Source organism: Cornus florida, unplaced genomic scaffold (genome assembly GCF_030987335.1).
Source record: "Cornus florida cultivar Cherokee Brave unplaced genomic scaffold, ASM3098733v1 CherokeeBrave_3.0.0_Hap2_Chr08, whole genome shotgun sequence".
NCBI classification, from domain to species: domain Eukaryota; kingdom Viridiplantae; phylum Streptophyta; class Magnoliopsida; order Cornales; family Cornaceae; genus Cornus; species Cornus florida.
In genome coordinates this window covers 16,910,514-16,933,869 of record NW_026775578.1, presented here as the reverse complement: position 1 = coordinate 16,933,869, position 23,356 = coordinate 16,910,514, and the positions used below count along the sequence as shown (strand labels likewise).

The window sequence follows — 23,356 nt, the reverse complement described above, 5'->3', positions numbered from 1 at the left end:
TTGGTAGTGGTTTGGTACCTACAGCTCCTTCTTGTTTAGAATTCAAGAGATCCTTAGAATTCGGATATTTTTTTTAAGCTGGTTTAGTAAATCAGAGTCCAAGTCTCAACATTCTTTCAGACTCATTTAATAGGATTTGTCGGTCTTGTAAATGTGTTTCTTATTTTTAGTTATCAAATCATCCCATGCATCATTTTCACTATTAAGAACAAGCAAAAGTACATTACAGCTAGTGCTATCTGTGGTGACTGTAGAAATCTTGTGAGGCTTGTGCATTCCAGTATTGTGCTTAGTATTCTTGTTGCAACAATCTTATAAAGAGAGAAAAAAAATAAAATAAAATAAAAAATGTCATATTTGCTACTAAAAAGTATACAATATCCCATAACTTTATACGAGAAATTAGTAGTTAAAAAAAAATAATAAATAAATAAAAGATGTTCATGCGTGAATACCACCGGTGAAGAAGATATTGCAATACTCTCATTTGCGACGACCAGTACCTATTCTCATTCTCCTTCCCCACCCCCCCCCCCCCCCCCCTCTCTCTCTCTCTCTCTCTCACACACACACACACACACACACACACAAACTTTGATTTTTTACTTTTTGGATGGAACTTGTCACATGCAGGCAAATGCTTTTGTCAAAAAAAAAAAAAAAGTTATGGAGTTTTGAAGGCAGTGGTCCCAACAATCATGTGATGGGATGATCCCCACCGCTGATTGGTTAGCTGGCACATATACGAGAACCAGTCCGGTAGTGTTTTATGAAATTATGAGGCACGTATAAGTAGGTCCTACCTCCCACTTCAGACAGCACAATTCATCCCACTTGAAAATCAATTTGTATACTGCTTTTTTGTCTGTTTTTTCTCTTACCATGGAATCTATCCATTTCATGATAGACTCATTTATGTTTTTGTTTGGTCAAATACAATTTTTTTTTTTTTTCTTTTTAAATAGACATGTACGGGTTTTAAGTTTGATGATATGGAAATAAGAAAGGAAAGAAAAAAAAAATAAATAAATAATAATAATAATAGAACGAATGAAAAGAAAAATAATTTTTTAACATACATTTCCTTAGCAAGTAAATAAACTAATATAAATAAGTGAAGAAAATTATCAATCATAAAAAATACTGTACAAGAGAATTAAGACTCGAAACCGAAATGATAGTAAAGGAGAGACAAACCCACTCCTATACTGTCACATCATCCCACAACTATGTGACGTGTCCGTATGCAGAACACACACGTGTCAGTTTCACATTATTTTGGAGGTGAACGCTTAGCTGGCTTTACAGGCACGGATGGTCCACGAACCACTCCTTCGCTTTACAACACCAACCACAACTTCCCACTGTGGATCTCATCAATTCAAAGTCAGTTCTCTTTTCCTTAAATATATACACATACATGTATAGTGTATAGTCACACATACTCTATATATACACACGTTATAATTCATTAAGCTATAATTGATGGTTATCAGAGGATTATAATATATTATAAAAAATATATTTGAATATTAGTTTAGCTAATTTTATTCATATATATATATATATATTTTTAATGTACACATCAATTAGTGATTTTCACTTGGACCAATAATTTCTCACTTTTTCAGTCGGGTACATCTAATAATTTGTCATACTCGGTAGGGGTAACCGGAAACCGGCTATAGCAAGTCTCCAAAGGCCTCAGGCTTTTCAAATATAAGTGACCACTCAATCGCATGTACACACTACTTTGCAACTGTGACACTCGCACTGCGACACGCTTGCTCTATCTCCACCGTCCGATTATCAAATATCCGGCGATGCCTATCCGTCAGATAGCGATCGGACACCCCCATGAGACCTACCACCCGGACGCGCTCAGGGCGGCGTTGGCTGAGTTCATCAGCACACTCATTTTCGTCTTCGCCGGCGAGGGTTCCGGCATGGCGTTCAACAAGCTGACTGACAACGGTTCCACCACTCCGGCGGGGCTCGTTGCTGCCGCATTGGCCCACGCATTCGGCCTGTTCGTGGCGGTTTCCGTCGGAGCCAATATCTCCGGCGGCCACGTGAACCCTGCCGTGACTTTCGGTGCCTTTCTCGGCGGCAACATTAGTCTTTTACGTGGGATTTTGTACTGGATTGCTCAGCTACTTGGTTCCACAGTTGCTTGCTTGCTCCTCAAGTTCGCAACTGGTGGCTTGGTAAGTATGTTACTCGTAGAAAGTTAGTTATTACAGTTACTTTAATCGTTATTTATACTAAATTCTTTTCATTTCTTTTAATATAATATTATGATTAAAATGACATGATACATGCCCAAATGCCCAATATGGCATAACTAACACCGTATAAATACACAAAATATTACTACTACAAATTCGGGCTGTTGATGCTTTGGTAACTGTACCTTATGGTCTCTAGCCGCTTAGAATATGAGAGATCGGATCCGTCAAGACGAAGTGAGTTTATTGCCAATATAAAAATAATAATAAATAAATAAAAATCGATATTTTTACCTTAATTTTCCACCAATGTATTATATTAAACCCAAAATTTTACAATTAAACCAAATAAACCTTAAAAGCAATACTACAAATATAGGGTACTATTATTTTAGAAGTTATTTTGGTTCATACTAATTTCTAGCAAAAGCATTCCAACTATGAATTTATAATGCCCCAAAATTTATTTATTTATTTATTTGCTAACTCAAAATAAATAAATAAAATTATGCAGACGACATCGGCATTTGCTTTGTCCACCGGAGTATCGGTATGGAACGCGTTCGTACTTGAGATCGTGATGACTTTCGGCCTCGTCTACACCGTCTACGCCACCGCAATCGATCCGAAGAAGGGTGAAATTGGGATAATTGCACCCATTGCAATTGGCTTCATCGTGGGAGCTAACATTCTTGCTGGTGGTGCCTTTGATGGTGCATCCATGAACCCAGCAGTGTCATTTGGGCCTGCTCTGGTCAGCTGGAACTGGACCAACCACTGGGTCTACTGGGCCGGGCCTCTTATTGGTGGTGGGCTCGCCGGGGTCCTGTACGAGATCTTCTTTATTAGTCACAACTCTCACGAGCCCTTGCCCTCCACAGAATATTAATGGAAGGTGAAGTGAAATGAAATGAAATTTCTGGCATGTAGTTGGTCTGGTCTAGTATGGAGTAACAAGGCTTTTCATTGTTTGTTTTTTTTTGGGTTTGAGGTCTTCTTTTTTTCTTTATGTTTCTTTCATTCATGCTAGTTCTTAATTTGGGGCGATTGATCTGTATCATCGGACCATCAATGTTACCCAAAAATCAATTGCTTTTAATTTCTTATTGCATTTCAATTTTTGTTATCGCTTGATCAATACGCACTGTTATTTTACAACTATTTTGTTATTTCTCCGTGACCCACGCTTAGAATATAATCGATTAGAATATAATTATTATTTTAGATGACCCAATTTTAAAGCCATTACAAGAAGTTGTTGGATGCCCACATCAATGAATGATTAGTGTTGTTTGTACTAACCGGTTAGGTAACACAAAGAAGAACAAAAGACATGAGAATCTGGTACTACTTAGCAGGACCATCAAAATGGGTGTTTTGGGTTGAATTATTTTTTCAGCAACTGATATTTATGAAAGTGATTTGAGCCCAGTGTGGCGTGGGCCAGTTGATCGGGTTTTTGTTAATAAGGAGCAACGGTGCAGCCCATACCATGTGGTGTGTAGTCTTGTGGGCCCGTTGATAGGGTATTGGTTAACAAAAGGCCATGGGGTACTAACTGCCTTTGTTCTTTTGATTATTGGACAGCCATGCTGGAAAGTGACCTCCACTTCTGGGTGTTTATCATCACATGGGTGTGTTCCAATATTTAAAAAATGAAAATAAAAATAAATAAATAAATATTTTTTAAATATATATATATATATATATATATATATATATATATATTAGATCATGAACTCACGTAGAAGAATTATTGAGAGGTTGTTGGCACTTATATATATTGATATCTTATAGTATTAAATGTTATATATATATTAACATTAAAAGATGATACGATAAGTCTCTGAATTTATACTGTAGTGTCACTGGACCATCAGTGAAATGACATTCTTTTTAATCATTCAACTAATTTTTCTTTCAAAAACATCATCTTCTCCTAATACATGTAATTTTTGAGGCATAATGTTGCATGTAATCAATTCTTTTCCTAGCTATATATGCACACAAATTAATGACAAACTAACCAGGTTCGACTAATGTAGATCAAAATTTTGGTCCCAACATTTATATATCTAAAGAAATCGAATGAGGTTGTGGATATGACTTCTACTATAGTCCAGAGAGAGAGAGAGAGAGAGAGAATGGAAAAAACAGAACAGTAACTATGAAATGATTTGTATACACAATTAAGTGATTCGGAATATCAACTTAGGCAAGACTACCCCTTTTTTGCCCTTGGCATGTATGCGTTCTTTCTGATCTATACAATATACAAACCTAGGATGGAATGAGGAGTTTGTTTCCTTCGTCTACTCCAAACTCCTTTTTTTTTTTCTCTTTTTTTTTTTTTTTTTTTCCCTTCTGTCATATTTTCCCACACATTCTTGTTCGTTCATGAAACTGCGTTCATTTTTGAAACCTTTTGATCAACAAGGAGTCATCTCACCATCCCAGCAACCCTCGGTGAACAAGAAGAAGCCGGTCCTCCTCGTGTCTGTCTGGTGTTGTAGGACTTGCATCTTAGGCATTTGTGTGCCACTATGTGGAAATGGACTTCAGATGTTGCGCCACAGTCGTTGCAGAGTATCCACACCTAATTATATACAAAGCCCCAACTTAGAAGACACATAGTAAAACTGGTCACCACATTTTTCATATTTAAAATCCCACATTACATACCATCTTGTTTTCGTATATTTCTGGCATTGGAGTGGAAGCAACCTGATTCAATTTTTCAGAAAAAGAAATTGATATCATGTCAGACATTTTTTTCAGAGGAATTAGCAAATTGTTACATTGAAACAAATAAAAAGAATTGGGAAAATACCTCTTGATCAAGCTTTTCCCACAAATTGGACATATCACAGACGGACTTTGAGCAAACGGGGCATGAATACCTGAAACATCATGTAACAAGATAGGACCAACTAGCTGAAGGATTACCAAAAGTAGAGCTGAAAAAATTGGAAATAGATCAATAACTCATGCGTGCTTTGACCAGAATATGATCGAGTAACGCATTTTACTATGTGATTGTATCCTGAATTCTTACCGGTAATGTTGCTCCATCTCTTTCACGCATTCAAAATGTATTGTGTGCCCACATGGTAAGACAGTGATATCTTTCATTGTGTCGAATAAAAACTGCAGATTTAAATGCAAGAACACCACCATTTTAGAATAAAAAATGCTTTTCTAGACTTCTTCTCAGTGAAAAAGATTTTGTTGGTATAGTCTCATTTTACCTCGAAACAAACAGGACAATTATGGTGCATCGCTCTTTCCACACAGTGGTGTGCATCCTTGATCAAATTCGAATAACAGCATCCTAGATCATGAATATTGAAAATCTCCAAAATCAGTTGTTGATAAAGAAAGATGACCCTTAACTGAATATTTCAGAAAAAAAAAACAAAAAAAAAAGAAGAGGAAATTAGCTTATCATACCACACTTGTCACAGTGAAAGAAATTCTCTTTGCCACCAATTCTGTAAAACAAAACAAATGGGACATGAAGTCAGACAAATGTTAAAAAAAAAATGTATATATATATATATATATAAACCTTGGTAAGAATATTGATCAAGAATCAGGAATGGCAAAACAACACTAGTTAGAAAACAAGAACCACTAGTTGTAAATTTAACCCAGTATGTGTTGAAGAGAGCTAAGAATTTGCGAAAAACCAGCAATTATTTATCATAAACTGATACTGGAGCCTAAACAATTCTCACTTGAGCATGTATGATCAGTGAAACTATGGATAAAATTACGAACTTTTGGAAGATCATTATTTATTTATTTATTTACATTTTCTTTTTAAATTTTATAGTGAAAGTAAGTCATAGTTATTTCAAAACCAAAATAAATGGAAGTAGAAAAGAGTGCAGAAGCTGAGAATTGAACCTGCAAATTCCACATTTATCACAGTGATATTGGTTCTTTGAAACCTGAAATCCACAACCAATCTCTTCTGTATAAACAATTATGCAAACGTACAATCTACGAAATTTACGAAGAATTAATAAGAGTTACAGTAGAAGTCGGTGACTCACATCATCATCAAAGAACTTGCATTTTGAGCAAAAGTACTTCCCCATACAAACCCCACAACTTCTGCAATTTTGTTGAACCTAATTGCAAAAACAGATCAAAACCCACATAAATTTTCTATTAACTGTCTTTTCTAAATAAAAAAATAAAAACTAAAAAATTGTTTTAAGATCATGACTAGGAGTAGTAGAGACTCACATCTTGTTCTGTGCCACATAGTGAACATATGACCTAAAATAACAAGAGGGTATACATAATTAGAGAATGATGAGAAAATTCAGATGAGAAAATAAAAGGGTATTAAAAAAGAAAGAAATAAGGAAAGAAATTGCAGTGAATAGATTTTCTAGTATAATTAAAACCTTATCCACAAAAGTAACAAGTATGGACAGTCTAAATCTGTTTGTCTCATCCTACAGAGTCGTCCAAGATAGTCTTCAAGATTGGAAAACTTAATGTTATCTAAGTTTATCTCAGCACCTTGAACAATTCATCACAGCACTGACCATGAAGATATCTTCAGGAAGCCAAGAACATTGACAACAAAGATATATATATACATACAGAGTTCAATATATACTTCTAAAAGTATATTAATATATGTATACACATACATATATACAAACACCTATGTATGAATAAAGCATCTATACCGATTTAACTTCATGGCGCGGGATATCATGTCGATGCAGAGGATTGATATCCAAAGTATTCTGTCCAATTACAATAAATAAATAAAAAGGGAATAAGCAGATATATAGAAACAATTGAATCAATAAAAAAATAAAAATAATAATAAAAAAGAATTAGAATCGGAATTGCAAGTGAAGATCACACACCTTAGCTTCATTATGGCAATGTCTGCAATCAAAGATTTCATTGCAACAAGGGGCTCTGATTTTGCACTTCCTCCTGTAATGCGTACATCTAACACAACCCCGATACAATTTTTAATCAAAATTAAAGAACATATAAAATTTAAAAATAAAAACTCAAAATAAAAGATACCCAAAACTTTAATATAATAAAAATTCAATCCAAAATGAAGAAGAAAGAAGAAATACCCAAAATTCGCAGAACCAAGCTCGGTAAAAGATTCAAATTCACTACCCATTCTGTTCAGATTTTGGCAATGTTTCACTCAACTGCAATGATCAGAAACTGGGATTTTCAATATATATGTATGGGTGTATATATATTATGCATATGAAATTCAACCAGTAAAGCTTTTGATAACAATGGTGTATTTGTGCAAGGAATGACAAAGCAACACATCAGAGCTTACGCGTTCAATTGTTTATCTTAAAACAATTGAGACTAAATATAGAAATTTTTGTCAGCGGACCTTATGCACGTACCCATAATATAATAGCAGCCTTTTGCGGACTCAGAAAATTCTGATTTTTCAATTGCTATGAGTTGGAATTTGGGAAAGGAAAAGGAAGTACTGTCTACTTCAATGAACAAACAAGCTGTACAGTTGTGTTTATATATGGCGGGAAAAGCAACTAGGCATGAAGATTGAAATTACTAGTAAGCCCCTGGTTCTTTTTGGTTATTGCATTAACTATTAGGGGTATTTTTGGGATACAAATATTCCAGTCTCCAATTTAGTGAGATAAATTTTAAATTTATGGATAGGTTCGGACATTTATCTGACGAGGCACCACGTCATTGCTCCAATTATTTTGTCCATTTTTTATTTACATATTTTTTTTACAGAATAATTAGGAGCTCGATACGTGGCAGATAAAGAGTGGCGATGTTTGTTAAAAGAAAGACTACGGTCAACGGAGACTACTTGTTTGGAGACGGCTCAGACGAGGAACCGCAAATCAATTTTGGAGTTGTCTTATTCGGGTATTGGTCCATTCTCGATTTGGGTAGATTAGATCAGGCCAAGCCCAAGTATACCTAATGAAAGACACTGCACACCAAATGAGTTTTAAAAGTCTTGGGTTTTCTAAAGCTGAGAGAAGAAAAAGAAAATAAAATAGAAAAGGGAAGTTATTTTTGTAAAATTTTGATTTCTTCCTGCAAGTTATTATTTTTCAAAGTTATAAGAATTTTTTTTCTTTCCTTTTTCCTTTTATTCATAAAATTATAAAACCAAGCAAACAAAAACAAAATTCTTAAAATTATAAAACCAAGCAAACAAAAACAAAACTGTTAACAAAAACAACTTTTTCTAACTTTTGAATGCTTTCTACATGTTTCAATGGTGGGGCTGCTTTAAAAGCCACGTACAAATTGTCAGTTGTCGTAATGCTAGATATTTTGACAACTTTTCAGAGATAAAGCATTGCAAAAGTTGATAGTAGGTTCATATTTCTTTATCACACCACGTTCGTTTTATTTATTTATTTGAATATGATTTGCATAAAAGACAATTCATTTAATTGTCATTGGAATTTAAACTCCACGTTGACACAAATTCTGGCACGTCACATGTCAGTCATCTAAGAACATTTCGAACAGTCTGTCAAAATATTTTTTATGTGAAATATATAATGTCATGCATAATATAAAAATAAATTTGTAAAAATTATGTGAAGTATGGTTAGTTATTATTGGATAATATATTTTTACATAAAAGGTATAAAATAACCAACTAAAACTAAAAATAAATAATTTAATTTTTTTTTTTTTTTTTTTTGTATAAATTTATTATAACACATCGGATTTACACAAGAAAATATACACAACAGTAAGTATTGACACATGTTCCGGGGTAATAAATAATTATAGTGTTATCGTGTGTAAATGGTACATCAGAATCTACCTATCAATACAATTTTCTTTTGAATCATGCTTTCTTAATTTAACTTGATTTCTTTAATTTAATTCAACTCCAACAGTTAATAATTTTAATTAATTCATCTCTTTTACTTGTTTGGTTAATTTAGCTTCCTTAGCTAAATCAAATTCCATTTCCCTCCACGTTTCCTTTTGCAATGTTGATTTCTGCAGTAGTTTAATCACTCTCCCCCATTTCAATTCATGTCCAGATTTAAACATTCCAAAAACAAGCCAAGGAGAGAATGTGTTTGGAAATGAGGAACCACAAGAAACTTTTGGACCTATTATATTCAGTAGTGGGCCTATTATCCAGTAAGAGTCGTCCCAGGCATGTTAGGCATTCTGCTTTATTAAGTCCACCTGAGCCCAATAAAAGACACTACTATATTTCTACTAAGTCACATAATCCTTCTAAAGAAGTGTCGCTCTAACGTTCCGCTCGAATTCTGCCCTGCTCTCAAATTCGCTCTCGCTAGAGTGTTGAAGTCAGATCACAGTGTCTATAATTTCGGGTTGAATGTCTTCTTTTTTTCCTTAAAAACTTAATTTATTGGATAATATTATATATACGCTCATATATACTCAATATTCCCTCCCGTTCGAATTCGATGTATGATAAAAACTTCTAACACCAACCTTCTAGGTGGCCAGAAATTTTGGCCATTTCCCCACTAGACAATGCCACAACTTGTCTACAGGCTATTGGAAACTTGTGACATGCAGTCAATTCCTTATTAATTGATTCAATCGAAAAGAAAGTTGAATACAGATAGATTCGGAACAGCCATAAAATAAAATTTCGAAAAACAAATTAATCTGAATATCAAGACACGTATAAGGTAGACGTTAACCGACTAAATTAATGGTAGAGGAACAAAGGAAAGAAGAAACACTGATTATTATTGGTTTATAAAAAGTGAAGGCAGAGCATGAAATTTGAAGAACATGAACTTCCAATAATAATTTTTTTTTGAGGAAGATGCACTTACAAATAAAAAATAAAATTGCACTTATAAAAACTTTCCCACATTCGTTAAATTTCATGATCTGTTTCACTTTTATAACCCAATAATGGTTGTAGTAAATCATAAATTTATGAAGTTGGTCAAATGTTTAATATTATGTATGATATTAAACATTTTAGTCTAATAGTTATTAAATATAAATATAGATAATTAATAAAAAAATACAAGACGCGTCATTTTTTAATCTAGAACCTACTAAAATGTGTCAGCCTGACGATTTTATGTAAGCTTGATTGAAGGGGGCAAGGCCAATACAATGTTGACACGTGCTTGACCCGTGACAAAATGTTATCAAAGTAGGCACAATACTTGATTTGGTGTCACATCACATGGAAGTGTTTGGGTCATTAGCCATCGTTAGTGTGGACAGCAGGATAGGTAGGCAAAGTAGGAAGTGCGTAATAGGTTTAAATGGGAGAGAATGTCATGGATTCTTGACCCACATCGAATCTGAATAAAGATGGTCTTAGACATATAAGGTTGTGTGTTAGCATTACCTAATAACTTAAGCTTTTAATTCGGATCATAAAGCAACTTGTTCAAATCCTTATAAAAAAAATCTTACTTGAATCGGATCACGAAATATTCGGCCCTTGAAAAAGAGGGCCAGTCCGGCCTATCATATTCGATGGTGGGCCCTCTATCCATTAGAGTCCGCCCAGGCATTTTGGGCAATATCCGTCCAATTAATACTAAGATCCTACCAACTTTTATTTTTCAGATGCTTTAATTTCTGCACTGAGACATACAAAATTGGAAATGGATAAAACATTGACAATAGATTTAAAATAGAAAACAAAACTTATTTCTAGATTTACTATCGACACGCTTTTTATACAGGCTGTCAAAGAGGAGCCATATTAAAACTGTCCCAACTCCCAAGAACTATCTCTCTCTCTCTCTCTCTCTCTGTTTTATCAAGGAAAATAAAGAACATAAAAATAATAATAATAATAAGCTAATGGACTTCAATTAATAGTGACATATTTTGTTTTAATTTCTTAATTTTTTTCATGGGCATGGTTTGGTCCAAATATTTCTATACAAGTTGCTTGTGTGTCTTGCCTTCAACGTGGCCAATGACTTTATTTAGAGTTAAATTAGATCAATACATGATTTGGAGTCAACTTAGCAAGTTCTAAACCAGTGCTGCTTCAAAACCCATGCCTAGCTTGTGGAATGAAGAGGTCGTGCATTATTTTTATAGTGTTTCAACTCAATCTGAATTTAGCGCAGTGATTGAAGCACGTGTCCTGCACATGCAGCTTGTGATTCATATATAAATATGTATATCTGCGTGTGTACATAGCACACATTAGAGCATCAAACTAGAAAGATGACAAACATTTCAATCCAACTAGTTGTTTAAACTAGTTATGTTGCCACCCATTAAGTCATCAATTGTTTTTTTCTAAAGGAAGCTTAAACAAATAATCACCAATCAAACATATAGGGTAGGCTTATACAAGCTGCTAATTTGCATGAATTTTATATTCCATAAAGAATCTAAGCTCACCACATTCCTGGAAATATAATTACAATGATAATAATGTACATGAAGGCCATCAACGGAGTGACATTTATATTGTGTAATGTAATACTATGTCAACTCCCTTATTTTTTTGTAATATCAGAAACCGTCGTATGATTCCATTCACACCTAAAATACGATCATTAAATTATAATGTTCGTCTTCTATATATATCAATTACCAGACCTATCATCATCAACAACTTATTTTTTTTGTAATATCAGAAACCATAGTATGATCCCATTCACACCTAAAATGAGATCATTAAATTACAATGTTCGTCTTCTATATATATCAATTACCAGACCTATCATCATCAACTTGTCCAGTACTATACAATGGAGACGAGGGATTCATCACTAGGGCATGTTGGTGACTTGAGCTTATTTCATGATCTCATGGACGAGACAAATTTCAAGCAGTTCGTTGATTTCATTAGAGGCGAAAGCGCGGAACCAATTGTTAAGTTTTGCCCTAACTATGATTGTGCGCATATCAGTGGATGTTTGGAAGATGACCAATTATTTGGACCGACCCTGGGAGATGTTTTTGATTTCAGTCCTGCAGCAGCCATGTCCAATCCGAACTCAGTAATGAATTCGTTGGCAGGCGTTGATGAGGAGATGAAGGGCGCGGAGGAAGAGAATGATGAGGAGGATTCATCTGCAACCACGACGACTACTACTACACCAACAAAGAGGACAACAAAGGTTGATAGGTCGAGAACTTTGATCTCAGAGAGGCGGAGGAGAGGCCGTATGAAGGAGAAGCTCTATGCATTGCGTGCCTTGGTTCCGAACATAACAAAGGTGTGTAATACTGAAACTTTAAACTTACTACGTCTAGTGATATTTTTTCACATTCTAAAGTGGAAAGTCGAGCGTTCAAGTCCCTACGAAGCATGTGGGTGTGTGTAAATCTTGTTTTTAAACAAAATACCTTCTTTATATGCAGATGGACAAGGCCTCCATAGTTGGAGATGCTGTACTGTATGTGCAAGAGCTGCAAGTGCAGGCTAAGAAGCTAAGAGCCGAGATTGCAGGACTCGAGTCATCCTTAGCACAAACAGAAGGATATCAAGGAGGATTATTTGAAAACCCAAAGAAGAACCAAGTTACTAACATGAACAATCATCATACTGTCAAGAACATAAAGCAGGTGAATATATATTGAGAATTTCTATACATTCCAAATTTAAATGCTTGAATGAAAAATTCTAACATATGCTTCTGCAAATGTGAATATTGTAGATGGACATGTTTCAAGTTGAAGAAAGAGAATTTTATGTGAGATTGGCGTGCAACAAAGGACAAGGGGTAGTAGTGTCACTCTACAGGACTCTGGAGTCACTCACATGCTTCAATGTTCAGAGCTCCAACTTGGCTACAAATACTGAGAGTTTTGTATTGACGTTTACTTTGAATGTAAGCTTTTAATCCTCCATTATTGAGTATGAATATACATGTTTTCTTTGGCTACATGGCTTTGAAGGTTAATGTGACCAATCTGTTTGTTTAAATGAAAACAGGTTAGAGAATGTGAGATGGTCATCAACTTACCAAATCTGAAGCTATGGGTAACCGGAGCTCTAGTGAAGCAAGGATTTAGATTCGAAACACAATCATGTGCCTAAAACCTCTTCGAAAATCTCTCTCTCTCTCTCTCCTTTTTGATTCTCAACCTAATAAACCATGTATGTTATTCAAATTAATTATGTTAATTGCCACAAGTACTGTATGTTGTTCATACATGGTGCTACTAATTTACAACTTAATAAACCAGTATGTTATTCAAATTAACTGTGGTAATTACCACGAGTAATGCATACTATATGTTGTTCATACATTATGTTGATGCAACTAATTTACAAAAGCAGAGCAAAAACAGGGGATTTTTCAACAATTGTGTGGTACATGCGGGATGTCAGAACTCTGTATCTACTTAATGGAGGACTACGGGGTACCTTAAGAAGAGACGTGACACTACCTTCATCAAGAAAAAAATAAAGTTCCATGGGAATTCATAAAATGGAACCAAGTTCAATGTATAACAGTTTTGGAATTTTTGTTGTCATCATCGATCATCAATTATTAAAATCAATTTAATCCGAGGAAACGGAAGTCAAATTAACGAGTAAGTTGTTAAGTACTTATTCTTCTTCCAGTTTCACAGGAATTCATAAAACAGAGCCAAGTTTAGTGTATAACAGTTTTAGAATTGTTGTTGTCACTGTCGATGATTATCAGTTGTTAAAATCAATTATCCGAAGTAACCGAAGTCAAATTGTTTAGTAAGTTGTTAAGTACTTACTCTTCTTACTAACCTGAACTCATTCTAGTTTTAGGAGCCTAATTAGCAAGTCAATTACTATACTTTATGGTTTATGGTAAACCCCACAAAGATTCACTCAATCCTTGCTTAAAATTTAGTTATCTACAACCTTGTTATGACTTACTTGGTGTATTAAACAATGGGAATGAAACATTTTCGGAAACCTACTACCATGTTAGGATAATATATTGTATGCTATAGGTAGGTGACACAAAAAATTATTCAAATTAAACCAATCTTTTGATTTGACATACGGTTTGAACTTAAACTGACTACCAGTTTACTCAAGATTGACTTGGTAAATTAACAAGCGTCAAAGTACAAAAGCACCAGTTCTGCCAGGGAAAAAAAAAAGAAAAAAAAAGTGCAAGCACTAGTTTTTAAGTAATTTTTCACCATGAGTTGTAGGGAATTTAAGTCTTACTTTGGCTTTGAGTAAGTTTTACTCTGTTGGGTTAACCAAAAAAGTGTTACTCACGGTCTCCAAAGCTTCCTCAGACCTGAAAAAGTGTAACCATGTGCACCAATCACCAGTTTATTTATTTTTGTTGTCCCTCATCTTTCTCATAGGTCATAAAGCTGCTTCACACGTAAATGGCAACTTTTTGTCAGCCTAATTCCCTGTTCAATTTTGAATTTATAGCGAAACCTTCAAAAACTATATGTTACAATCGCTTAATTATAAACCATTGGAAATTATATTTTGACTCCTAACATGATTTTTATTATTATTATTATTTTTTTTTTTTTTGAGGAAATATTTCCATAACCCAGAAGAATTGGAAATTTTTGGCATCTTAGTACCGTGAAAATTCTAGTTAGAGTCTTTCTTCACAAAGTTACTAATTTCTATCATCTTAGGGATTTACTATAACTAATACACCTTCATGAGAATTAGCGAAAGAACTGTGGAATAACCATGACATATGGAAGCACTTGAACATGAAGAAGCCAAGTTTCAAGCAAAGTCCATGAATTTTATGGTTCAACTGTTGAAAATTTTTTAATTGTGGATATAAAATTAGGAAGGCTAAATAACAAACTTAGAAGAAAATAATAACAAAAAACAAAATATAAAATAAATATAAAATCCAAAGCCGCCTTCCTATATGACATATTTGCTTTAGTCAAGCCATTTCAGAGCTCCTAGTCCTAATCATGTTTGTTTTTTAAGAAAATCAGTACCGCATGAAAATAAAAATATTAGAGAAAGAGAATTCAAGTGACCGACCCAATCACACGGAATTACGGCAAGAATGATGATTACAATGGCTGCATGAAAATATTACAGTAGCTTAGCTGTAGTTACAGTAGCTTAGCTGTAGTTATAATTAAGCAGATGTCGCACCTGTCCTCGACCAATGAGTAGTAGATGCGGTAAGAATTATGAGAGATGAGGCACCTGTCCTCAACCATTGGGTCACATGGATCCCATGGTTCGACTCATGTAGAGCCCACACGATCCAAGCCTGAGGAGCGAAGGTTAGATAGCACCCCTCTAGAATTGAGAATGCAATCCCAATATCCCATCAAAGAAATCTGACCAAAAGAGCAGAAAATTCATTGGTTTTTTAACTGGGAAACACCTGAACCTTCATCCTTTTTTTTGCAGATGAGACATGATTTGCATTTGTTTTCCTCCGATGTTCTCAGATTTACAAAACCATCTACCAAAACCCGCCAACTAATTGACATCTTTAGAATTCAAACTTACAATCAAAAATCAAAAGGCCTAGTCTAAAAAAAATGAACTAGCAGCATTGCTCACACTCTAAAATGTTCCGCAAGAGTTACCATCAGTGTCACAAGGTCCTATGGATTGGATTATAACCCGAGCTCCAGAAGCAAGCCTGCTGGAAGGAAATAAAACAAAATCCCAATCAACGATGGACAAAGAAAAATGGAGGCATGGTGTGAGTTGATTATTTTCTGTTGTGAATGGGAGGGAGTCAAAACTTAACTTTCTTCGATCTTGATCACATTTTCATTCTCTTCTTTGGAGGTATCTAGTCTCTTTGAGTGTTTCTTCCCCGATGAAGGGTCTGTGATTCTTTTACTGCTCCCATTGGATGTGGCAGGGGATCTGATTAATGAGCTTTCAAATCCATCAGAGGAGATTCTAGGTCTTTCGGGAACAGGATATCTCATTGATTCACTTCTTGGCTGCTTACTCAGTGAAGCCCTCAGTGACCGAGGGATGCACTTTGAACGTGTTGACGTTGCCGCCTCCTCATCTGCAACTGATTCCAAATGCTTAGAAATCCTGCAATTCCAATTACTTTCCTACTTTTAGTACGAAGGAAAACTAAGTGAAGGAAGGAACAACAGATTGCTGCTTGACCAGAATTGAAAGGTTGAGAAGCGGTCACCACCTTAATTTAACAAGACTTGTGAGTCAATGAATGGAAGCAAACCAACAATCTACGACCACCACCACGACAACTTGAATCCACACAGAAAAGAGGGGTAAAAAAAAAAAAAGGAAGAAGAAGAAGAAGAAAGAAATAATCCATTGATTCAATCAAATATCTGCATAATTTTTCACCAAGAATTGTAGGGAATTCTTAATAATGGAAATTCAATGGTCACTGAACAAGATTTAGATGAATGATTTGACAGACGCCTGGTTCATTGATGCATTGGACCCCAATCATATCATACTCATATAAGTATAGAAGTTGATATAAATACCATAAACTTTTAAATATACAATGTAAAAATCTGTTTTCAACCCTGTTTGGCAGGATGGACACAAGTGTGAGATGAAAATTTCTAAAAGACTAAAACTATATCAGGTTACTCACTAGCTCATTGAACAGATTGTGTCAACAGATTCTAGTAGTTGCCTACTTGTCTTCTCAGGGTTCCTGCCTCGACAACTTCAAGCAAATGACAGGCAAAAAATGGAAATTCTCATGCTTTATAATAATTGTTAGTATATTACCTTCTTTTTTTTCCAACATTTCACAAAAAAAAAAAAAGATGGACAGCATCCAAACAAGTCATACTGCAATAAACTGTCAAAGATATACTAACCTGTCAGCATTGTAGGAAGAAGATCGTTTTAAAGCAGTAAACCCATCTCCAGCCTTGAGCATACTTGTCTCAACCAAGCTCCCACTGAAATATTCCTTATCTTCCAACTTGAGACCCATGAGCCTCGGATTCTCTGCCAGGCAATCAAGCTCCCCAAACATCATCGATGTTGAGAACAATGGGGATGGAAATTTTGAATGTGAAAACCCTGGCCTATAAGTTGGAATGAGGCCAAAGTTGTGATCTTTCACTGAAATTGATCCACAGGAGATCAGTTGCATCAGCATATTTGAAGCCTTGAGCTTTGTATTAGACGGCATTCCAAATTTCTCCTCTTCAAGTATCCTAAAGCTGTTGATCTTACTAGCATCAGCTCTGATCAGAGACTCCAAAGTCTCGGTCTTCCCACCTGACGAAGATGCACTGGACAAAGATGGAGGTGGGGAAATTGAATTCCCGCTTATTCCTGAAGTACTTTTCACATGTGGATCCTGGCTTTGACAAGCCTCATTCCTTTGTGGTTCTAATGACCCATCATCAGTTGAAACACCCCTTGTACAAGTCTCACGAGCTTTATTAGCTCTGTTTACATTTTCATCGGTTTGAGTGGAAGCATCAGCAAGACCATCGCTCCTGTAGACCTTGTACTCTGTCAAGCTCAGAGAACCACCCCAGGAGGAATCTTTCCCAACTCTAGCCTCTGGCGATACACCTGATGAACCTAGACGTTGAACCGGAGAAGAGAGCTCATCATCCTGAGAGTTCTTTCTCTCACTTTCATTCATGCTCAAGGAAGATGAAGAATCGTCTTGGCTTCTCGAAGATGCTGGTTCCGTTAATTGTTTTGACTTCTGCAATCTTAAATTTCCAGCAGGACTAAAACTACCTGTGAACAGAAGCTCCAATTTTCAAGCCCAAATGGATGCCAAAATAGGAAAACATTTTGAATGACAACATCATGTTTCGGCAGAGAGACTAAACAAAATTCTTGGGAAATAGGTTCCCATATGAGTTTCATTTTGATGCATTTACAAAACCATGCAGGCTTCTGAGAATGATACCAAATAGGCCAAATTTTCTGTGTCATTCTTTCCAGAAACAAAAAAGAAAATAGTAAGAAAACATTGCCTAGCTAAGCCAAATAAATATAATCGACTTAACTACTTAATTGGATAGTTTCATCTTGATGAGTAAAATATGAAAATTAGATGATTCACAAATTTTATTATTTACATTTTTAACTGTACATTTTTCTTACCAACCAAGCAGCTCTTTGGGGGGAAAAAATTTAAAACAGGAAAATGAAACAAGTATGTCGTATTTTACCAGAAACAGGTTCATCAAAGAGCTCGGAGCCTTTGAGAACATATTCATTTCCATGAGCAGGAAGAATCAAGTCATCTTCACAGAGATCATGCCACACAAAGCCGTTCTTGTAGCTTCTGCATCATGCCGGAGTAAATCAGAAAAAAGATATTCCTGCAAATCAAATTTCATAAAAAAGTAGACTGAAAATTAAGTGCTACATTGTCTTTACCTCTTGCAAGACCAGGAATATAGTGAAGCCATGCCTCTGCCTCTCAGAACATTAAGCCTATCTATCACATCTGCAAAACGCACATAAATTTCAATATCCAGAAATTACTAGCACACTGATCAACAAATTATCAAATTGTTGTCATTGCATAAACATTCAATGGCATCATAGCCATGCGTATGTGTACTATTGTACCTCTCAAATAGAGGCCATCTGATGATGAGAGTGGAACTTCTATGAAATGAGGATGTTCAAGCTGTCGATTTCTACAGAGATAGTAAACCACTGGAACCTTCTTATTCTGCTGATACCTCGGCGACTTCTCCGTCCACACCTTCGTCCTCTCCGGACTCACCTGCCGATATTTCTTCATCCGCCCCTCCATTTCCACCTCCAAAATCACCTCAAAACCCTAATCCATTTATCTAAACAAAAATCACCTCAAAAACTTCAGGCGTTACTCAATCACAAAACAATTTCCGTAGTTTCACAGATTATCGTCGAAATCAAATCGAAAATCTCAAGCTGAACATATTCACACATCGATAAAGCACAATAGATCTGAAATATACTAGAAAATCTCTGAATCTTCGAGAGATCAAATGCGAGGCAATCAAGGAAGATGATGAGATCAACAGAGCTAAACACAAAGTTCATATATATATATATATATATATATATATATATTGCAAATTAACGGAGGAAGAAGAAATTTCAAGTAATAAGTATGGTATTTCTTCAAGTAATAAGTATGGTGAAAAGTTGACATTGATTGTTGAAATAAACATGTAGGTAAACCATATCCGTGTGCTTATTTTAGTGAGAGGAAAAGGAGTGTGTGAGTGTTGGTTTCAGAGAGACAGAGAGAGCGAACCTGAGAATGAAAGAGAGTTCTATTCGGTGCGCCCGCATTTATTGCACAGTAGTAAATTTCTGGATAGCTTTTACAGCAGTGGAAGAAGTGTGTGTCTCAGTGTGTGTGTGTGACTGTGTGTGAGAGAGATGATGGAGCTTCGAAACGACAGCAGAAGAAAGTGACTTGACTAACCTGAGAGAGAGACGAAGAACCGCTTTGCCCTTATTTTTTGTGGTTACTTTGTTTTACATTATTTATTTTTGGCTGATTCGATGGGGTTGCTCTGCTTTTTTCTCCCAAACCCCATCTTATTAGCTGGTTTTCAGCGATCTTTTTACTTTTTAGTTACTTTGACCAACCCATCTCATTATTTAGTTATTTGAATGTAACATGGTAGGGTTGACACATCATCATGGCTTGAATGCAATTCAAAATTAGTGAATTTAATTTAATTTTAAACGTGTTTGTTTCATAATTATCTCAACTCAAAATAATAATTGTGTATTGTGGTCGGATTTGGAGCAAAGTTGTTATGTAATGGGTGACTTTGAAAGAAGATGTCAATGGGGATGGGTCACCCCATCCATCCCAATCCCATTCCGCAAATAAAATTTCATTCCCAAACTCACCGTGCATAAAGGAGTGGTAGGTCAAGGTTGCATTGTAACACATATTTTTAAGAAATTTTTTTATTTGGAATGCATTTATGGTAAAGTTTTATTAAAAATAGATAACAATCACACTCATGAATTTTTTAATTATTGAAAGTACAAATCTTGATATAATATTTACTAGTAATTAATAATTTGGATAAATTCAAGAAGAATTTGATAGATATAAGATTTGATGTAATTCACCATAAACGGATACTTATCATTTCATTCAAAAGCTTAAAACTGTTATAAGATACCATCTATTTATTTATTTTTTATTATATCAAACAAGAACCTCAAATGGTTGCATATAAAATTTTGCATACAATAATTTCAACTAAATTCATTCCCAACAAAAGCTTGTTTTGGAATATTAATGGTCTCAAAAACTTAATTTAGTAGAAAATGAGTTTAACATCCACATTTAGCTATCCAACACTCTCTCTCGCTCACTCACACACAACCTTACTTGCACGTCAAGAGCCAAGGAACATGCCAAACTAAATAAATGCAACCTTATCTGCATAAAATTAACTACGATAAGCATAAAGGACACAATTATCATTACAAAACAAATGACTTATACATACATACATACATATATATATATATATATATATATATATTGAGAGAGAGAGAGAGAGTCATTATTTTTTGCTCTTCGTAAAAGAAAAAAATTAATTCTCACTTTCTATATATACCGTTAGATTAAATTTAACGGTCATTTTTTAAACCTACATATGACCTTTCATTTTAACACAAAACCACCCACCTTATTCTTAGTTTCTATATTTAATTTTACTATTACCACTTACTGTAATAATAAAAGGAAATTATCAACTCTTTCTTCATTTCTTCATGAATTTGAATCCATAGACAAAAGTGTGAACAAATGATTACTCTCCATGCATAAGGTTGTGAAAAGAGTTTCACTCAATTTTTTTGGGTTACCTTGTTATTTATGAGGTAGATTCTACAGTCCCACCACCATATTTAGTACATCATCATCATCTAATAATCAAACTCAGAAATTCACAAATTTAATAATGAATTTCACCAAATGCCCAACTTCAAATTGAAATAGAAAGAACTTTTGTTCAAATTTTAAATGATATTTTCTTCAATTTTAATTCTAATTAATCAATTCGATATTAAAAATGCAACATTACTATATATTTGTTGGTAAATTTACTTATACCGAGAAGAACATGATGTTTCTTATGAAAATGTTATAATATCATATTGTTGTTGTAAAATTGAAAGATACTGGTGTTGTTTTTATTTCAAATAAACCTCTAAACAAAAACAAAGTTTTAGTAAAATAAACAGTTATTAATTTTTTTCAAAGGTTTTTATTTTTATTTTGATAATTATCTTTTATTGTTATAGTATGTAGTAATGGTAAAATTAAATATAAAAACTAAAAATAGGGTGATAGTGGTTTTGTATTAAAAGGAAATGTCATACGCGGGTTTGAAAAATAATCGTTAAATTAATCTAACGGTCTATGTATATATATATATATATACTAGGAAAAGGCACGAACATAATGTGATAGAAATTTATAGAAAATAAACAGTCAATTTTTGGTAAATTTTATAAAAATTATTTTATTTTATTTTATTTTATTAAAAAAACTCATAACAAATAGATAAATAGGTAATATGTGTTAAAATTTTACAGAAACTCTTTTAAAAACCCTTTTTATGTCAATTAATAAATATTTTTTTTATATTAATAATTCTTATCTAGTTAGATTTCAATAAATAAATAAATAGGTAATTTGTGTTAAAGTTTTATAAAAACTCTTTTAAAGCCTCTTTTTATATCAATTAATAAATAATTTTTTATATTAATAATAGTTGCCTAATTAGATTTCCTTTTATTAAAAAACTCAAAATAAATAGATAAATATGTAATTTGTGGTAATGTTTTTCTAGTCTAATTAGATTTTCTTTTATTAAAAAACTTATAATAAATAAATAAATAGGTAATTTGTATTATAATTTAATAGAAATTATTTTAAAAACTATTTTTATATCAATTAATAAATATTTTCATACTAATAATTCTTGTCTAATTAGATTTTTTTTATTAAAAAACTCATAAACAATAGGTAAATAGGTAATTTGTGTTAGAGTTTTGTAGAAACTCTTTAAAAACCTCTTTTAGATCAATTAATAAATAATTTTTTATAATCATAATACTTGTCTAATTAGATTTCCCTTAATTAAAAACTCTTAATAAATATATAAATAAGTAATTTGTGTTAGAATTTCATAGAAACTCTTTAAATATTATATCTTTGTCTAGTATGATAGAGTTTTATTGAAAATAAAATATGTAATTTGTAATAGAGTTTTATAGAAATTATTTTATTTTCTTTAAATATATCATTGTCTAATTAGATTTAATATTATTAAGAAACTCGTAATAAAAGTTAACTTGTGGTAGAGTTTTAGAAAAATTATTTTATTTTATATATCAATTAATAAATATTTTTTTTATATTAATAATTATTGTCTAATTAGATTTTCTAATATTAAAAATTTCATAATAATAAATACATAAATAGGTTAATTTAATTTTATTAGATAGATTTTAGAGTTTGATAGAGTTTTTTTTTATTTTTTTATTTTATAAAAACTCTTTTCATATCAATTAATAAATATTTTTTTTATATAAATAGATACTTAAATACTGAAACTCTTTGCACATTTAATAATAGTATTGATAAAACTCTTTTTATATCAATTAATAAATATATTTTTATATAAATAAATAAATACTGAAACACTTTAGATTTTCTTTTATTATTATAATTTTTTAATAATAAATACTTTGGCAGAGCTTTTGTTTTTTTCTCTGAAAATTATATTTTCTTTTATTAAGAAATTCATAATAATAAATAGATAAATAGATTAATTTGAATTTTATTAGGTAGATTTTAGAGTTTTATAGAGTTTTTTTTTTTTTTTTTTATGAAAACTCTTTTCATATCATTTAATAAATATTTTTTTTATATAAATAAATAAATACTGAAACTCTTTGCACATTTAATAAATATTTTTTATACAAATAAATAAATACTGAAACTTTAGATTTTCTTTCATTAAAAAATTCATAATAATAAATAGATAAATAGGTTAATTTTAATTTTATTAGGTAGATTTTAGAGTTTTATAGAGTTTTTTTTTTTATTTTTTTATAAAAACTTTTTATATCATTTAATAAATATTTTTTTATATAAATAAATAAATACTGAAAAATGGAAACTCCTTGCACATTTAATAAAATTTATTTA

At 33.0% G+C, this 23,356-nt stretch overlaps 4 protein-coding genes across 5 annotated transcripts; 2 read left to right on the top strand and 2 right to left on the bottom strand.

Moving 5' to 3' along the window:
* The first annotated feature begins 1,733 nt into the window (after positions 1–1,733).
* Positions 1,734–3,354, top strand: LOC132269674 (aquaporin TIP1-1-like). Its single transcript, XM_059770933.1, has 2 exons — positions 1,734–2,207; positions 2,743–3,354. Exons 1-2 carry the CDS (start codon positions 1,740–1,742, stop codon positions 3,115–3,117), a joined length of 843 nt encoding a protein of 280 aa, XP_059626916.1. The 5' UTR covers positions 1,734–1,739; the 3' UTR covers positions 3,118–3,354.
* Positions 3,355–4,373: 1,019 nt separating this feature from the next.
* LOC132269675 (E3 ubiquitin-protein ligase RZFP34) lies at positions 4,374–7,763 on the bottom strand. The gene is made up of 13 exons (XM_059770934.1): positions 7,643–7,763; positions 7,349–7,429; positions 7,124–7,211; positions 6,938–6,997; positions 6,483–6,515; positions 6,287–6,364; positions 6,138–6,181; positions 5,679–5,719; positions 5,477–5,559; positions 5,284–5,375; positions 5,059–5,128; positions 4,911–4,952; positions 4,374–4,824 (listed from the first exon to the last, which is right to left on the bottom strand). Exons 2-13 carry the CDS (start codon positions 7,396–7,398, stop codon positions 4,669–4,671), a joined length of 837 nt encoding a protein of 278 aa, XP_059626917.1. The 5' UTR covers positions 7,399–7,429; positions 7,643–7,763; the 3' UTR covers positions 4,374–4,668.
* Positions 7,764–11,806: 4,043 nt separating this feature from the next.
* Positions 11,807–13,412, top strand: LOC132268446 (transcription factor FER-LIKE IRON DEFICIENCY-INDUCED TRANSCRIPTION FACTOR). The gene is made up of 4 exons (XM_059769291.1): positions 11,807–12,448; positions 12,594–12,797; positions 12,890–13,063; positions 13,168–13,412. The coding sequence occupies exons 1-4, from the start codon at positions 11,978–11,980 to the stop codon at positions 13,270–13,272; spliced, it is 954 nt and encodes a 317-aa protein (XP_059625274.1). The 5' UTR covers positions 11,807–11,977; the 3' UTR covers positions 13,273–13,412.
* A 2,098-nt stretch (positions 13,413–15,510) lies between these two features.
* Positions 15,511–19,635, bottom strand: LOC132269661 (protein SOSEKI 3). Of its 2 annotated transcripts, XM_059770914.1 has the most exons (6): positions 19,418–19,635; positions 18,739–18,968; positions 18,544–18,613; positions 18,333–18,448; positions 17,007–17,892; positions 15,511–16,233 (listed from the first exon to the last, which is right to left on the bottom strand). In XM_059770914.1, the coding sequence occupies exons 2-6, from the start codon at positions 18,926–18,928 to the stop codon at positions 15,927–15,929; spliced, it is 1,569 nt and encodes a 522-aa protein (XP_059626897.1). In that variant the 5' UTR covers positions 18,929–18,968; positions 19,418–19,635; the 3' UTR covers positions 15,511–15,926. The 2 variants fall into 2 exon arrangements, with proteins under 2 accessions (XP_059626897.1, XP_059626896.1); XM_059770913.1 differs by lacking the exon at positions 19,418–19,635 and having other exon boundaries at positions 18,739–19,411.
* Between the last annotated feature and the right edge of the window lie 3,721 nt (positions 19,636–23,356).

Coding starts and splice junctions, on each gene's coding strand:
- LOC132269674 (XM_059770933.1), top strand. CDS start 1,740: ATGTACACACTACTTTGCAACTGTGACACTCGCACTGCGACACGCTTG. Junction 2,208..2,742: donor AGTTCGCAACTGGTGGCTTG/GTAAGTATGTTA, acceptor AAAATTATGCAG/ACGACATCGGCATTTGCTTT.
- LOC132269675 (XM_059770934.1), bottom strand. CDS start 7,398: ATGGGTAGTGAATTTGAATCTTTTACCGAGCTTGGTTCTGCGAATTTT. Junction 5,720..6,137: donor GATAAATGTGGAATTTGCAG/GTTCAATTCTCA, acceptor TTTGTTTTACAG/AATTGGTGGCAAAGAGAATT. Junction 5,560..5,678: donor CTTTCACTGTGACAAGTGTG/GTATGATAAGCT, acceptor TTCATGATCTAG/GATGCTGTTATTCGAATTTG.
- LOC132268446 (XM_059769291.1), top strand. CDS start 11,978: ATGGAGACGAGGGATTCATCACTAGGGCATGTTGGTGACTTGAGCTTA. Junction 12,449..12,593: donor TGGTTCCGAACATAACAAAG/GTGTGTAATACT, acceptor CTTTATATGCAG/ATGGACAAGGCCTCCATAGT. Junction 13,064..13,167: donor TATTGACGTTTACTTTGAAT/GTAAGCTTTTAA, acceptor AAATGAAAACAG/GTTAGAGAATGTGAGATGGT.
- LOC132269661 (XM_059770914.1), bottom strand. CDS start 18,928: ATGGAGGGGCGGATGAAGAAATATCGGCAGGTGAGTCCGGAGAGGACG. Junction 18,449..18,543: donor TATTCCTGGTCTTGCAAGAG/GTAAAGACAATG, acceptor GGCATGATGCAG/AAGCTACAAGAACGGCTTTG. Junction 17,893..18,332: donor CTTTGATGAACCTGTTTCTG/GTAAAATACGAC, acceptor TTCTGTTCACAG/GTAGTTTTAGTCCTGCTGGA.